We start from the raw sequence: 16871 nt of genomic DNA on the forward strand, positions 1-16871 counted from the left end.
TGGTAGTTCACTGCAAAATCCTGTAGGGTGACTTTTAAATCATCTAAGCCATTGCATTTAAAACAACCATCATCATCCATCATCTAAAATAAGAAAGTTACCCTTTCATAAGAAAAGGGAAATAGAGAAATGAAGTGAGGTATATATTAAATGTTTTTAATCTTTTATTGAGATGAAAAGACTTTGTAGTTAGAAATATACAGACAAATCAGAAGCAAAATATATTTCTTTGAATAATTTGGATTATATATATATATATATATATATATATATGTATGTATGTATATGTATCCCATTTCATTTTGCTAGTGTTGAATTGATCTGATTGGGCACCTCTTGTATATCTGCTATTTTTAGACATTATTTCAGACACCAACATTATTTTAATTAAGTTGCCTTTGTTGTTGTGGTTCAGTCGTTTCAGTTGTGTCTAACTTTTCATGACTCCATTTGGGGTTTTCTTGGCAAAGATATTGGAATTGTTTGCCATTTTCTTCTCCAGCTCATTTCATGGATGAGGAAACGGAAGCAAACAGGGTCAAGTGATTTGCCTAGGGTCATACAGTTAGTGTCTGAAGTCAAATTTGAACTTGGGAAGATGAGTCTTCCTGATTCCAGGCCCAGTACTCTATCCACTGTACCACCTAGTTGCCTACTAGTGGGCAGTTCTTCAAATTATGTAAAATTCATTCAACTCTTAAGTTTTTCCATTCTGAAAGATAACTCCATTCATGAAGAAGAAAGTTTCTGACTAAAGATTAAATTTGACCTTTTAATTTTAAAATTAGAAAGAAAAATCTGAAGCAATTATGGGCTAGAGCAAATACAAAGCTTAAGGTAGAAACAGTCTTTTTCATTATTCATTGAAAATAGATATCTTAGCCTGATTCTTATTGTTGACCTCATTCATCAAGCCTGATTTGCAAATATAATTTCACCTCCTGAGTTACCTTGGACTCATTTTGTGAACTTCATTTCTCTTACTTCTAAAATGAGGTGGTATGAATGAGAGACTAAGGTCCCTTACTCTGGGGATGTTTCTCACATCATCAAAGGAATCATTCATATAATGTTTCTAATGTTGTAAAACATCTCATAAATGATATCTCATTAGAGTCTCACAACAAGCCTGTAATATATTTGCTATTATTATACTCAATTTACCAGTGAGTAAACTGAGGAAGGGAGAGGCTAAGTAATTTGTCCAGGGTCACACAACTAGTAAGCATCTGAAGCAGGAATTGGGCTCAGGTCTCCCTGACTGACAGCCCAGCATTCTCTTAACTCTGCCATTTAGCTTTCTCCTCAACCCTGTATGCCCAAGAATATCCATTAAAGTTCCAGTCCATTGCATTTATGCCATGACATGGAGGTACCCTGAGATTTATGGGGCTCCATAAGTATAGCAGAAGTTCTGCCAGATCCCATGAAACTGGAAAAGCTCAAAGCTTCAAATATGGACCAATGGCAGGCTACATGCTTGCCATCCCAGGAATAGCCTACCTCAGTCTGGAAAGACACAAGTGTTGGTGGCTAGGTTAAGAATGAGTGGAATTTTTGGCTACAATAAATGATTAAGGCAACTACTAAATCTTGTAGAGGTTGTCATTTATGTCAGTAAAAGCCATACTCATTTTTATGAAAACACATGCTGTGATTTGGACCTTATGCATGGTCAAAATGAGGGAATGACAAAGAATCTAGACTTTTTTTGAAAAGTACCAAATTTCAGTCATTCAAAGAAGCCAATCAATGAAGCCAAGCATCAAATATACATACTTGTTATCTCAATTTAAAAGACAAACAAACAAACAAAAACCACACTTCTCTTTTGCTTCTGAGCTCAGTTCTAAAAGATATATACCTTGTCTCTTGATGAAATTTAGGAAAAATAAATAGTGATGTACTTGAATCAGCCTAGGTAAAAGTTGTACAGAAAAAAAGCCTTCAGTCAATTCTAATTGTATTATGAAATTGTTTGTTTTTACTTTAAATTGTTTTTTTCTAATTACATATAAAATGAATTTTTATATATATCTTTAAAAATGTTGAAGTGCAATTTCTTTCCTTGCCTTCTTCCTTGTCCTCCTCATTGGGAAGGCAAGAAATTTGATATGGGCTACACTTGTGCAATCATGCAAAACAAAAAAATTAAAGATAAAAAAATATGCTTTGTCCTGCATTCAGACTCCATCACTTCTTTAGAGGTGGATAGCCCTTTTCTTTGTAAGTCATTCAGAATTGTCTTCTCCTACCCCTCCCCACCGACCAACACCTTCCTCCACTCAGTGCCCCAAGTCAAGTTATCCCAGTCACTGCAGCTGATCAAGAGAGCTGGTATTGCTGGCGCTGTCATTGTCTGGCCTAGGCACCCCACCTTTTGCTGCCACCAATGCCTCAGTTCCGGCCTGGGCTCCTGCCCCGGCCCTATAAAAGATGTCTGAAGATCTAGCAAAGCTACTGGCCAGCTACAAGGCTCAGCTTCAACAAGTTGAGGCAGTGTTATCTGAGGATGGAGAAAATGAAGACTTGCTAAAATTGAAAAAAGATTTTCAAGAAGTTATAGAACTGATCAAAGATCTTCCTTCAGTCCAAACTTTGGAAACCCTTGCAAGTTCAGGCAGTTTTGCTTCTGCTCAGCCTACTCACTCCTGGAAAGTAGGGGACAAATGCATGGCAGTCTGGCATGAAGACATACAGTGTTATGAAACAGAAATTGAGGAGACAGATGAAGAAAATGGGACTGCTGCCATCACATCTGCTGGTTATGGTAAAGTCACACCTTTACTCAATCTGAAGCCAGTGGAAGAAGGAAGGAAGGCAAAGGAGTGCAGTGGAAATTAGCCCATGTCAAAAAAAGAAATGATTGCCCAGAAATGAGAATATAAAAAGAAGAAAGCATTGAAAAAAGCTCTGAGAATAAAAGAAACTTGAACAGGAAAGAGAGGGCCAGAAGTGAATTGCCAACAGTTCAACAAGAGATCCTATTCTAAAACATAAAAATGGCCAGGTAAAAAGGAATATTTTTGCCTCACTTGAGAGCATAACTGGTAAAGTTGGAGTAGGAACTTGTGGAATTACTGACAAACCCTTGACACAGTATCAAGATACCTCTAAATACAATGTCAGGCATTTGATGCCTCAGTAATCGGAGAAACTAGTGGATTTCATCTCTGCAGGGCTTTATACTTATCTTTTTATCCTTATATTTTTCTAAAGGTAAATTATTTGTTAGATAGTAAGGAAGAGACCATTGTCATCATTATCTGACTTCAAACAATAGAATGAGACTTGAAAAAATTGCATTTGATAATTGTTTCTCTGTTGACTTCCTTCATTACTATCATTTCCCCCAGAATTTATCCTGAAATGCAAATTTGTAGATAGATGCTGCCTAAATTCAGCACCTAAATGAAATGTTTACCTTCCAGATATTAGATTTTGCCACCTTCCTAAGAGTTGTACCCTTTCCAAGTCACAACTTGCAACTTTCAGATGCTTTGAATCTACCACGGATTCCAGTAGCCTTTGGAGCTTCATGGTAAATCACCATCCTGCCAACTAGATTTGTTCGTTCCAATTCATTCTAATTAAAGGTTATACCCTAATTGTTGTCATCAAATAATGCCTAGGTACAGGTCCATTTGTGAGTGGCAAACTTTGTTGTGAAGTTACCCCTCTTGACCTGCCCCCCTAACTTCTTGAGTGTCTAGCCTTTTCTGGAGTGACTTCAATTCTCTTGCACTTTTCATTGAGACTTTATTTTGTGTGAGCAACCATACTGAAGACCAGCTACCTTTTATAAGTTTTGTACCTGTTTGCTTTTCTCATCCATTGACTTTCATTTCTTTCTGGTAGTGGTACCACTTTTGGATGTGTACTGCTTATATGAGAAAAAAAGCTAATATATAGGCCTGTATACAATGTAGATACTATTTTTGTAAAGACTAAGGCTGAATTAATAAACAAGAGTACTCTGAATGTTTTCACCATTTAATTCTACTGTATTTCTTGTGCATTAATCTGACCATAATTTCCCTGTATATTATTTTCATGTAGTTGATTTTGTAATTTTTGTTAACTGGGTCAGGTTGTCAGCATTCATTGATGCAAGTGACCATCACAATTACCTGAGTTGCATTCGGTTCAAGCTGATATATGCAACTGATAGCTTAGAATGACATGCATAGAAAAAGGTACTTCCTATTAATTGAAGATGGTGATTTTTATGACAAATGTGTAAATTTCAGTTTTGTAAATTTAACTTTTATTAAAGTGTTTTTAAAATCTCTAAAAAAAAAAGTCATTCAGAATTGTAATAGATCTCTGTGTTGCTGAAAATAGCCAAGTCATTCACAGCTGAACATAATACAAAATTGTTGTTACCACACTCAATGTTTTTCTGGTTCTGCTCACTTCACTTTACATCAGTTCATATGAGTTGTTCAAGGTGTTTTTTTTTTCCTGAAACATGCTGCTTATCATTTCATATAGCATTGATTTCCAATTCTTTGCCATGACTAAAAGAGCTAGAAGCAAATTAGATATAAAACCAGGGGTTGGCTTTCTATTTTTTGGAGCTCTTACCTACAGCCGTGGTGGCACGAGTGACTCTGGACCAGCCCTTGTTATGAGCTCCCAGGCTGAACTTAGATGTTGGTAACTATGAATTGTATTTGATCTGTCTGTCAATGTTTGTAATTTATTTGTATTTTGCTCTGAAGTTCAGGGTGCTGGCTTTTCCCCCTGAAGTAAGTCAATGGTATTTGTATGCTGAATTAAAGTAAGCTTGTTAACCCTTTAACATTGCTTTCCTTAGTAAAGCACATCAAAAGAACCTGGGCTTTTGCAGCATGCTGGTAGCATGCTTGTCGTTGGGCTTATGTTGGTCTTTCACCCCCACAACAGCTGCTAGCCAGATTGTTGAAACAAAAAGCTAACTAAAAAAAATTATTGAAAATGAGAATTGGGCCACTAGAAGCTAATGACTCTGTGAGGTATCAAGAATCAGTCAAACAAAATCTAAAGAATGAAAAAAAATAAAAGAAAATGTAAAATATCTTGGAAAAAAATTGACTTGTGAAGTAGATCCAGGAGAGATAATCTAAAAATTATTGTTCTACCAGAAAGTCATGAAGAAAAAAAAAGAGGTTGGACAGTATCTTCCAAGAATCATTAAGGAAAACTTCTCCAAGGTCCTACAACCATAGGCTAAAATAGCCATTGAAAGAATCCACTGACCACCTCCTGAAAGAGATCCAGAATCGAAAACACCAAAGAACAGGGTAGCTAAATTCAAGAATTATCAGGCCAGAGGGTGGAGCCAAGATGGTGGCTGGAAAGCAGGGACTCGCTTAAGCTCTCCCCCAAATCCCTCCAAACATCTGTAAAAAATGGCTCTGAAGAAATTCTAAAGCTGTGGAACTCACAAAATAGCAGGGGCAAGCAGGTCTCCAGCACAGGAGAGCCTGAATTATCACTGGGAAGGGTCTATAGCATGGTGCTGGAAGCAGAGTGCAGCCCAGCATGGGCCACCCCAGGACCAACCAGACCAGGAGTCTGGCGGAGCAGACCTGAGGGCCATGAATCATTGAACTGTGGCAATTACCAGACTTCTCTACCCACAAATGCCAAAGACCACTGAGCAGGTTAGTGAGAAAACTTCTGTGTAGGGGTGAGAGCAGTCCAGCCCCAGCCCTGGAAGTGGCAGAGGTGGTGCGGTGCTGGTGGTGGCAACAGCAGGAAACTCTTGCGGCTGCTTCCAGAGCTCCAGTGTCAGTTGTTTCTGGAGTCCCTGGCTCACATGGTGGGAAGAATCAAGCAGCGGATAGGAGCATGACTGTAAGAAGCACTTTGACACAGAGGCAGGTTCTCTTGGTGTGCCCTCATTGGATCTGGGTGGCCATCCTGGTTAGTGGTTCTCAGGGAAGGAGGAGTGCTGCTGTGGCAGAGCTTGCAGTGACAGTGGAGAAGATGTAATTCTGAAAACAGCAGCACAGCCCCTAAAGCTTGGTACAAAGTACTCTCTACTCTACAAGCAATCATACCTTGGCAAAAAGCTCAAAGGTCAAGTAGTTGGCTGGGAACATGAACAGGCAGCAAGAAAGGACTCAGACAAACTCAGACTATAGAATCTTTTTTTGGTGACAAAGAAGATCAAAACATACAGCCAGAAGAAGTCAACAAAGTCAAAGAGCCTACATGAAAAGCCTCCAATAAAAATATGAATTGGTCTCAGGCCACGGAAGAGCTCAAAAAGGATTTGGAAAAGCAAGTTAGAGAAGTAGAGGAAAAATTGGGAAGAGAAATGAGAGTGATGCAAGAAAATCATGAAAAACAAGTCAATGACTTGCTAAAGGAGACCCCAAAAAATACTGAAACTGGGGTGGGGAGGCAGCTTCTTAATGGCTACTCAGAGTCTCACCAGTGAAATCACAGGAAAGCTCTTCCAATGAGTGAGCCCCAAAGCAAAACCTCTCCTCCTGCAGTTCTGAGTTCTAGCTTAATGGCTACCCTCAGAGTATATATACCCTTTTTAGGGTCAGAGGGAGTCACAGCCATGTGACTGAATCCCATATGACCTAGGCCTTCCCTGACTTAAACAGGTCATCAAAAACTCCTGATTCAATCTAAGAGTCTCTGTTGAAACCAAGGCAAGTCTCAAAGGCACTTTATTGCCTTAGTATTAAGAAGCACTCCAAAAAAACCAGCAAAAAGTCTCACCCTGCTTGCTACTTCACTACCGCACTGCTTCTGCGCTCAAGAGGCATGTGTTGTTTCCTCTTTGCCCCTGCTGTATCTCAACAGCACAGCTGAGTCTGGTGTTCCTTGTCAGCAGAGGTTCCCTTGATATTCCATGGCTCAGATGCCCAAATCTCCTCACTGTCCCAGGGGTAAAACATCCTGTGGCTGGGGCTGTGGCAGCCGCCCAACCCAGTTAATCCCCACGCTTGCTGCTTGTTGTTTAAGTAGTCTCTAACCTGGAGTGATTTACTCTTCACAGGGATCAAACATAGTCCTGGGATTTTTCTTCAGATTGTCTCTTCCAGGAGGACCCCTGTTCTGCCCCTTCTCTTTACTTTTACTGCTCTATGTTTGCCCTGAGGTACTATTTTCTCTCTTTTGTGGAGGAAAATCTTGAGAGCTTGGAATTTTCTGACATACTCCACCATTTTCCTAGAATCCTCTCCCAATTCATGTTTTTTTTGAGGTTTTGCATGTAGCTGTTTTCACTTTGTTGTCTTCTCCCAAGTTCATGTTTTGCTCTTCCCTGTCACCGTTGTAATTTTCTATGGCCAGGTCCTTTTGTTGTTCTTGTTTGCTCATTTTTCCAGCCTATTTCTTGACATCAACATTGGCCTCTGCTCCTATTTTTCTTGCTGTTGTTTTCAGACCTAGCTCTGGGGGGTCTCTAAATTTCTAGTTCTTCTGAGGTAGCTATGATGTAAGGGGAGGTGGGGTCTCTGCTCTCCTGGCTTGTACTCTGATGTGTGAGTGACCACAAGTACTGTTTTCTACCTTGGCACTGTGTCCAAAGTTCCCACTCTTGCTAGTGCTCCTCCTTGCCCAGGGACTGTTATCATGAAGCAATGCCACCGAATCTGTTCCCGGTGTCAGCAAAGGTCCTTCTGTAATCTTTATCTGACCCCTTTACTATCTGTGGGTTGAGAGCGCTGGAAGTTGTTGCTAGCGTTTCAATTGTCCCCAAGGCCTGCTTCTGGCTTTATAGGGTATGGCTTGTCTGAGCTTGTGTGGCATGAGTTAGACTGACACTCCACTCTCATCTCCTTCCTGTTGACCTTCTAAGTTGTCTTAAGATGAAAATTGTGCTTTGTGTTGGTTTTCCCACTTCAGACTTTGTTTTGACTGTTATTTTATGCTGTTTGGAGGAGAATTTGACAGTCCTTTACTCCATCATCTTGGCCCTGCCCTATGTTTCTACTTTTTTAACTTTAAAACATTATCATTCGAATCAATCCATGAGCAATCAATGTGAACGCTGACTAGTTTGCAGAGGGAGAATGGCATATAATGGATAGAGCTCTGCACTTGAATTCAGGACGATCTAAGTTCAAATCTCATCTCTGTCATTTACCACCTGTGTGACCTTTGTTTAGGTACTTAACCTCTCTGTGCCTCATTTCTTTTCAATCATAAAATCACAAGATTGAATCTAATGAGGTCTCAGTTCTAAGTCAATGATCTCTAATGGTACTCCTATGACTAGTCAGTCAACAGTACAATGAATTTCTTGGCTTTCAGAGATGATTATGGCATTGCGATTGGGCAAGAGTTCAATAACATAGCATACCATAATTTACTGTTTCATGTTTGTTCTCTACAACTTTATTTTCAGCGTTGTATCTAATCCCAGTTTGGTAGGAGTCCTTGATCTGCCCCCTCATTTTGATTCAATGACCCTCAATTGTACCTCAGGGCACTACCACCACCCCACTCCTCCCTGTTTTTTCCAGAGTCCTCCAGTGAGTGGTATCACCCACTTTCAGAACCTATGGTAGCGGATGAAAACAAGTTGGATTTTCCCAGGCATTTGAGGTGGGGCATAAACTTTTTCACTTCACCGGGATATCGTTGAGTAATGTCCTTATGTATAATGGTTCTGGAAGACATAATGTTATTGGGACTAGTAAAGTACTTACCTTACATAAAGCACACTGAGAGGATACTGCACAATACATAGGAGATATGGTTTTATGAACCTTTGGTCAATATAGCCAAGGAGGTTATAATATATACATGTTAATGAGTTTCATTCTTACAAGAAACCTGGGAGAATAATCCTAATTCCTTGCCCCTCCTTCATTTTACAAATGAAAAAACTGAGGTGGAGAGATTAAATGATTTGCCTAGGGAAAAATAGCTACTTAATTTCGTGGGAGGATTCAAATTTAGGTCTTTGTGACACCATCAGGGGTTTTCTTGGCAAAAATACTGAAGTAGTTTGCCATTTCCTTTTCCAGCTCATTTTGCAGATGAGGAAACTAAGGCAAATAGGGTTAAATTATTTATTCCATGTCACACAACTAGTAAGTATATGAGGTCAGATTTGAACTCAGGAAGATGAGTCTTCCTGACTCCAGGCCCCATATTTTATCCACTGTGTAAATAAACATGTAATTAATTTAAGATGTGTCATTTTTTAATTGTATCATGAAGAGTCAAACACAACTGAAAATGACTGTTTTCTCTTGTCCAGGAAAGAGAGTGCTATGGTTCAGATTTTATAATTTAACATTGGCAGCTAGCAGAAAAGATGTGGTTTATTTTTACTATATTAAATTAATGTTAATTGAAACTAAAATCAACTAAAATCATTCATTAAGTACCTGTGGTTTACCAAATACTGTTCCTGGTAATGAAGATACTAAGAGAAAGATTGGAAAAATCTGTACTTGTTTCAGTTTTACCTCTGAAATCACATATTTCTGGCACCTTAACAAATACCCATTTTTGCATGTAGAAAGGTAGTGTTGCTTAGTAGATAGATAACTGCTTTCAAATCCAGGAATGCACAGTTTCAAGTTCTACCTAAAACTGAGACTGACTGTATGATCCCGGGCTAGTCACTTAACCTATTAGTGTTTTGTACAATTCTCTATGACTATAAGATGCAGAAAAAAAGTGCCTATTTGCATTGGTAGAGGGGGATTAATTCACCTGGCTATTATTTGGAATTAATTCATAACCCAATGCCAATGAAGTCCAAGTCCCAGTATTTTGTCCTGTGTTGTACAGAGGAGCTTAATATATTTTCCCAGTTATTTGCTTTAAAAAAAACTACCTTATATTGAGATGTCATCATTTTCTGCAAAATCAACAAGTATTATCTTGCAGACCCATATTTCATATCTTCCTTAAAAACAAACAATATTCCACTTGCTACATCTTTCTCTGATGTCTTAGCAATTCTGATTACCAAATGACTCATTAGGAAGAGAAGCACATGGCACAGAGGATTTGAAGTAAGAACTAGCTTTAAAACCAGCTCTGATATTAATCAACACTGTGGCTATGGATGAGTACATTTACCTCTCTGCATCTCAGTGTCCTGTTAAATGACTGAGGTTATCTAGATGATGCCCAAAGTTACTTATAACTCTGAAGTCCTATGAAGATGTCAAATCACACATTCATAGGACTTAGATATACATGATTTAAACAAAGCTAGTTGGTACAGTGGGTAAGAATACTAGGTTTAGAGTAAGGAAGACCTGAGTTAGAATCCTACTTCAGAAACTACCTACCTATTTGTCCCTGAGCAAGTCATTTAATCTCTCTACCTCAGTATTCTCATTTGTAAAATGAAGGGAGGGGAGAATTAGCATTATTCTCCCAGGTTTCTTGTAAGAATTACTCCCTCCAAAAGATATCTGGAATATAAATCCATTACAGTGGGCTGTCTGTGTGATTTAAGGGATTTTACTAATATAAAGTGCCTCTTTAAACACCATTGAAGCATCATTGACCCCTTATGTATAATCACTAGTTCACTAATCATTGTGCCATTATAAATACTGTATGGAAGAGAGATGATCATGTAAGTTTGTAATATATTCAAGTGACTTATACAATTTATTGGTTTTCTATGGTTCAGCATTTGTTTGAGTAGCACTAAAATATACATGATATAAAAGCACAAGAATGATAGAAAACATGTGATAAAAGAGCTTTTCAAATGTTCTTTTTATGAAAACTCTGGAATGACATTTAACGGACATTCAAAGCATGGTCCACTTGGCTTTCTGTGGCACCATTAGAAAACCTCTGATATTCTCCTCTATCTCAGCTTGAATCTCAGTGCTCAGTATTCCTTAATTTAAATCTGTACATGGACTTACTTTTTCTGACTGTTACCAATCAGTCAATCCACAGGTATTTGTTAAGGTGCCAGGAGTATGTGATTTCAGAGGTAAAACTAAAACAAGTACAGATTTTTCCAATCTTTCTATTAGTATCTTCATTACCTGGAACAGTATTTGGTAAACCACAGGTTTACCAAATTTTAGTTGATTGAATATTCCTCAAGGAGATTATATATTATTGGATGATACAACATGATATAGTTAACATCAGTAGATAGAAACTCTATGCAAAGTAAATAGATAAAATTTTGATATGTGGTACACTGGAAGTTTATGTAACTAGGGAAGGTCTCATGTAAGATATGGTACCCTAGCTCGGTTTTGGAGGAGGAAATGGATCCTTGTTTCATCATGTTTTCTCTCTCTCTCTCTCTGTGTATGTGTTGTACAGACACACACATAGGTAAATAGATAGATAGATAGACAGAGGTAACTTATCTGTGCATGTGTCATTGCCCCAGTAGCATGTAAGCTCTTTGCCACCAGGGGTAATTAACTTTTTCCATGCTCAGTATCTGGCCCACTGTATTACAGTAGGCACTTAATATATGGCTGTGGCATTGAATGAAGTTGACTATTTTGTTTGTGCGTGTGTCTCCACTAAAGTGGTAAGCATGAAGCATAAACACACTTCCTACCATACTGTACTGAGCCCATTTTTTTTCTGAGATTAAATAGATTTCCTCTTGCTAGATATTTCACTACCACCACCCCACCCTCACCAAAAAAGGCATATGATCATAGAAACATTAGAAGCAGCCGATTCGTTTTAAAGCTAATAAACGCGGATAACTTTTAAAGAGAATGCTGTGGTTCCCTCAGCTCATTTAATAGGATCACAAAATAGAACATTATAACTCTACAGTATAGCAATTAAAAAAAGACACATTTATTTTGTACCATGGGAAAAGAAAGAGAGAGAAGAGAGAGAGAGAGAGAGAGAGAGAGAGAGAGAGAGAGAGAGAGAGAGAATTTTAATATTTTTTTTAAAAAAAGTCCTCATATCTCTGTGCTTCTTGGGGGTTTCATAATGCAAAATGTAATGAAATGCATTAATATAAAATATTAATGATCATTTTTACATTTTATTTAGCATTTTCTACATCTCCTGCAAACTTATTTTCTCCTGTGCAGCTGAAAAGACTTTTCTCAATATAGGTCAGAGGCTAAAAATAAATGGCTGACTGCCACTGAAACTTATGGCACATTATAATCTTTATAGCACCATGAACCAGGTGAAGGTATAGAGGAGGGCCAAACATTGGCACTTGGGAGTTATGATTATTCCTTACCTTGCTGTCTCTGGAAGCAATAACACCATTCATTGTTTGATATCAGACTGTCTTTGTATGTGTCACAGGAATTGAAGAATGCTTTGGTGCACTGCTCATTCTTATCTAGGTAAATGCTGCTGAGCTCTGATTGGTCCAATAGGAGGTCATAATTTGTATCAAGTCGGTTAAACATCCAACCAAGGGAGTCCTTACAAATGGGCAAAATGCTGGTATCAAATCCTGTGAAAGAAAGAAACATAGTGATCAGGGGAATCCAGGAGATACAGTCAGCAGTAGCTAAAGAAAGCACTCTGGTTCAAACTGACAATTAAAACAGCTTACACAATTTAATCCAGCTCCTTCTGATTCCAATGCCACATGAGAGGCATGGCTCAAGAGGACTGTATTACACATACATACACACCTATGCATATATACACACATATAGATATTTATATGAGCATGTATATCTCTCTCTAGACACACTCTATATACCATATCACCCCTCTCATACACACATGCACACACACACACACACACACAATGAGAAAGAACATGCTATATTGCTAAAGAGCTGGGCTTCAAGTGAAGAAGATTCAAGGCCTGCTTAGGAAACACACTGATTGTGTCACCATGGATAAGTCATTAAATCAGTGTATATACCCATATATCCCTACATAGATATAGTTATTCAGCATATACATATTCTTTTTCCCTGTTTAAAAAAAGTTTTATTGAGACTTCTTTGCTTTTAAATTTTTTTAAAAAATATTTATTTTATTTTTCATTTAGGGAATATAACATGCAATATCTTAGAAATACAATATTCTTTTTATTTATGCTCATTCCTTATTGTCTACCACATGAGTCTCTGAGAATATGAGTAGTGTGCAATGAGTTAAGTAAAACCAAAGTTTATGGTAGGTTCATGACAACACCATCTATCTCCTTTCAAATACTCGTACTCCCCAGAGTTAGAATTATTTCCAGTATGTTAAGTTTTTAAAATCTATTGCCTTTTCTAAATTTTTACCACTACAAAGTGTTCTGTGTATCATATCCCACTTGGGGATTACTCAATAATAATGACAGTCCACCTTGATTTTCCTAAAGTTCTCTGACAATGTCACTTTCCTAGAGAAGCTATTTTCTTCAGAATAAAACATAAATGCCTCTGACATCTACCCTCCATAATTAGGTTCTACCCTATTGCGTTGGTAAGCAAAATGGGCTCCTTAGCACTTAGTTCAAACAATTTTCAGGTCCTTTTTTCTTTTCACAACTTACTTTCTCTTACAATGTAAGACAAGCAGTGAAATGTATCTTGACTCCAGTAAAGACAAAGTTTCCAATGTCATTCATTAATTAATTTGTTTATTTTCACCACTACCTTCTCATAAAAATAGAGAACAGTAAACAATGCTATGTTATGTCCAGGGATGTGATACAGGGATGCATTATTTCCAGAGCAGAGTTATATTTGTACTACTTCCAAACACAAGCCAAAGATAAAGCAGCCTTCTTCCAAATGATAAGAGAATACATCTAAAGCTGGAAGAGGCTTATAGAGTCATCTAAACCAACCCATTCAGTTATTCAGATGAAAAACTGAGGCCCAGGGAGATTGTAACTTGTATAATGTGACATGTTCATAAATTTGGTTATCACCTTCCTTTGACTAGTCAGAAGCTTTCAGAATATCATCTATTATTTCTGCATCATCATCATCATCATAAAAATCCACCAAATCCAACCTTTTTGGAAGTTACAACCTATTCTTGTCTTTCTCTGTCATTGTTCATTAACTACAAAGGAAGAATATCCCTCACCATTTTGAGAATTTAAGATGGCTTATTCTGAGGCAGGGCTTTGGAGCTCACAGCCTATATCTGTATCAGAAAGTACATCTATAAATGCAAGTCATTATTTTTCAAAAGTCTCATTTTTTTAAAGAATACAAGGCACATAAAATACCGTCAATGGTACCGAAAGGGGTTGTAATTACTTTGTGGTACAACCCGACAGATCAACATTTTTATAAAATAATATGCCAAAATAACTTAGAGGGACAGTATGATGCAGTAAAAATGATTCACATCAAGAAGTGAGGAAAATGAAGATCTAGTCCCAGGTCTGCCAATCACTAGGTTTTTTTTTGTCCAAAAGAAGAGGCACCTTCTTTGGTCCTTGGTTCCATTATCTGCAAAATGGGGGCTTTTGCTTTTTTAAGGTCTCTTTCAACCAGGGTAGTCTATTGCTTAATCAATATATGAACTGCACTGCACCATGTTCCAGACGACTAAAGCAAAAAAGCCAACACTGGCAAGATGGGAGGATGGTTGTTATTATTGACTTGGACATCTTCATTTAAGTCTATTATCTTAATATTTTATTTGTAGAGCCTTATTGGTATTTTTAAATGGTTTTTCATGTATTTGATTATGCGCTGGGACTAACCTGTCAATGCATAATGCTTTTAAAAGATCTGCGATGAGAAAATGTTCCCAATATCAAATAATTTATTTATGGGAGCTTGCTTTGGTTCCACCCATAAATTCAATCAAGAAGTCTGAGTTCTGTTTAAACCAAAAGATACTTCATTTATGTGCTTTTGCATAGATGGAACTAGGTAGATAAAGACCACTCCAGGCAGTCCAAATACATTAAATTCAGCCATATTGCAAGTTGTTCAAGGGAAAGACAAGGTGCCCAAGTATAGTTTGATTTTTTTCTGATTCTTTCTCACCTGATATATGTGGCCTCCTAATGCCACAATTTATTTTGAAATGCTGAAGGTGCCCTTTAGAAAAATTCATAGTTCAGTAATCTAGATTCTTCTCAAAGATTTTTGCCATTTCCACACTGAGATATCAGGACAAAGAAGCCTTGGAGCTGTTGTTTCCCTGAGAATAATTCATACCAAAAAAACTTGGCTGTATTTTCCCTCAACTTTATACTTATATTTTACTTCTTTGTTATTTCTGATTTTGCTCATATTTAGAGAATTTTTAGTTTCCACTTAGATTTTGCTTCATTTTGCTTTGCTGAATGATAGAGGCTACCAGATATCTGACACTGACTGGGAGGGTGATACCATATATTATTTAATCATAAGCAATTTAAGTACTTAAAATAGCAAATTTTTTTGAGAAGGACAGGCATTCTAGAAGGGTCACAGTTATTGTTTCAATTTTAAGTCAAATATGTAAATGATTACATGAATATTTTTATAGACTTAATTCATTATGCTGATTATGGTATGAAAGACAGTTATTTTCTACTGTCAGAGTTACAGACTATGATTTTTTAATGGAAAACTGAATAAATACAAAGTAGAGCTTACAATAAAAGGATATTGCTATATTATTATGCATCAAACCCAATTATCTTAAGAACCAACATTCTAGCTTCTGGGATTTTCCTTTCAAATCTTTAGAACAATCAGCTATCAGTAATGCCACTTTCCTAAATGAACTAAAGGCAAAATAAGAAAGGTACTATAGGAGGGATGCAGTAGTAGCCAAATGTGATAAGGATAATAGCTAAATTTATTATTAATAATAATTATGGCAGCCAACAATTTTATACCACTTTGTGACAGGCACCATACTAGGTATTTTACAGTTACTATCTCATTTGATCTTCATACCAATCTCAGAAGGTAGGTGCTATTCCTATTTTACGGGTGAGAGAACTGAGGCAGATAGAGGTCAAGTGACTTGAGTCACTTGGTCTGAGGCCAGATTCACCTTCTTCTCCTCATCCAAACCCCAGACAAAAAACACTTGTGGTCTCACCTTTGTTCTTTGTGATAAATGTTTAGCTGTGTTTGAGCTTGAGTTACTCAACTAGTATTGGAAGAGGGATTCTCCCTCCCATAAATAAAATCATGGAAGTCTCCATTTCATACAAAATCTGATTCTCTCTCCCTATGCTCTTCCATCTGCTATAATATAGAATAAATAAGTTAAGACCACATCAAAAATTCTTTTGCTCCCTTTCTCTTCACATGTTATATCAGTTACTTATTTCTCCCTGCATATTCCTTGCCCAGGCTCTTCTTAGTGTTTTAGTTTGGGTTGAGGAAATTATTATAAATTATTATAAATCAGTTATTCACCTGTGGCTCCTGGTTTCTGGCAATTCTTTCCAGTTCTTTTTTCCCCCTGTGTTAATTTCTTTAGTTTCTGTAGATCTCCAGTTTCTTAAGCATTTGCTTCACTATATAATTATTTTTCTACTCTGCCCATGGCTATTTATAATTTCAAATCCTTTTTCCTCCTTCTGCCTCTTCTATTTGCCTTTCTAGATGGTGGTGGTTATCAGAAGTCTGACATTGACTGTATGTGTGTGTGTGTGTGTGTGTCTGTGTGTATAAATGTGTATACACACACACACATATATATATATATATATATATTGCTGAGGGGAGAAAAGTTGACACAGGAAGAAATTATTAACAGGTATCATCTTTGATATAGAAAGATAATGTGACTGTGATTTATTTACTCTAGTTTTACCACTGCTCCTTATTATAGCATCTCAGGATTGAGAGGTCAAGGAGGTGACAAGAGAATAGGAGAGAGAGAGAGAGAGAGAGAGAGAGGGAGAGAGAGAGAGAGAGAGAGAGAGAGAGAGAGAGAGAGAGAGAGAGAGACAGAGAATGAGAGAATCTCTGGGGTCAAATCTCAGCTCTACCTGGACATTTCACTTA

At 37.4% G+C, this 16871-nt stretch overlaps 1 protein-coding gene and 1 pseudogene across 1 annotated transcript in view; one reads left to right on the forward strand and one right to left on the reverse strand.

The window, feature by feature from the left end:
- SPOCK3 (SPARC (osteonectin), cwcv and kazal like domains proteoglycan 3) overlaps window positions 1-16871 on the reverse strand; it is a 448691-nt gene that overhangs the window by 17199 nt on the left and 414621 nt on the right. Inside the window, exon 8 of the mRNA XM_036763292.1 lies at window positions 12176-12397. Within this exon, the coding sequence (XP_036619187.1) occupies window positions 12176-12397 (222 nt within the window). The remainder of the gene's footprint in view (window positions 1-12175; window positions 12398-16871) is intronic.
- LOC118853277 lies at window positions 2437-3148 on the forward strand (annotated as a pseudogene).

Source organism: Trichosurus vulpecula, chromosome 6, assembly GCF_011100635.1.
Source record: "Trichosurus vulpecula isolate mTriVul1 chromosome 6, mTriVul1.pri, whole genome shotgun sequence".
Taxonomy (NCBI): Eukaryota; Metazoa; Chordata; class Mammalia; order Diprotodontia; family Phalangeridae; genus Trichosurus; species Trichosurus vulpecula.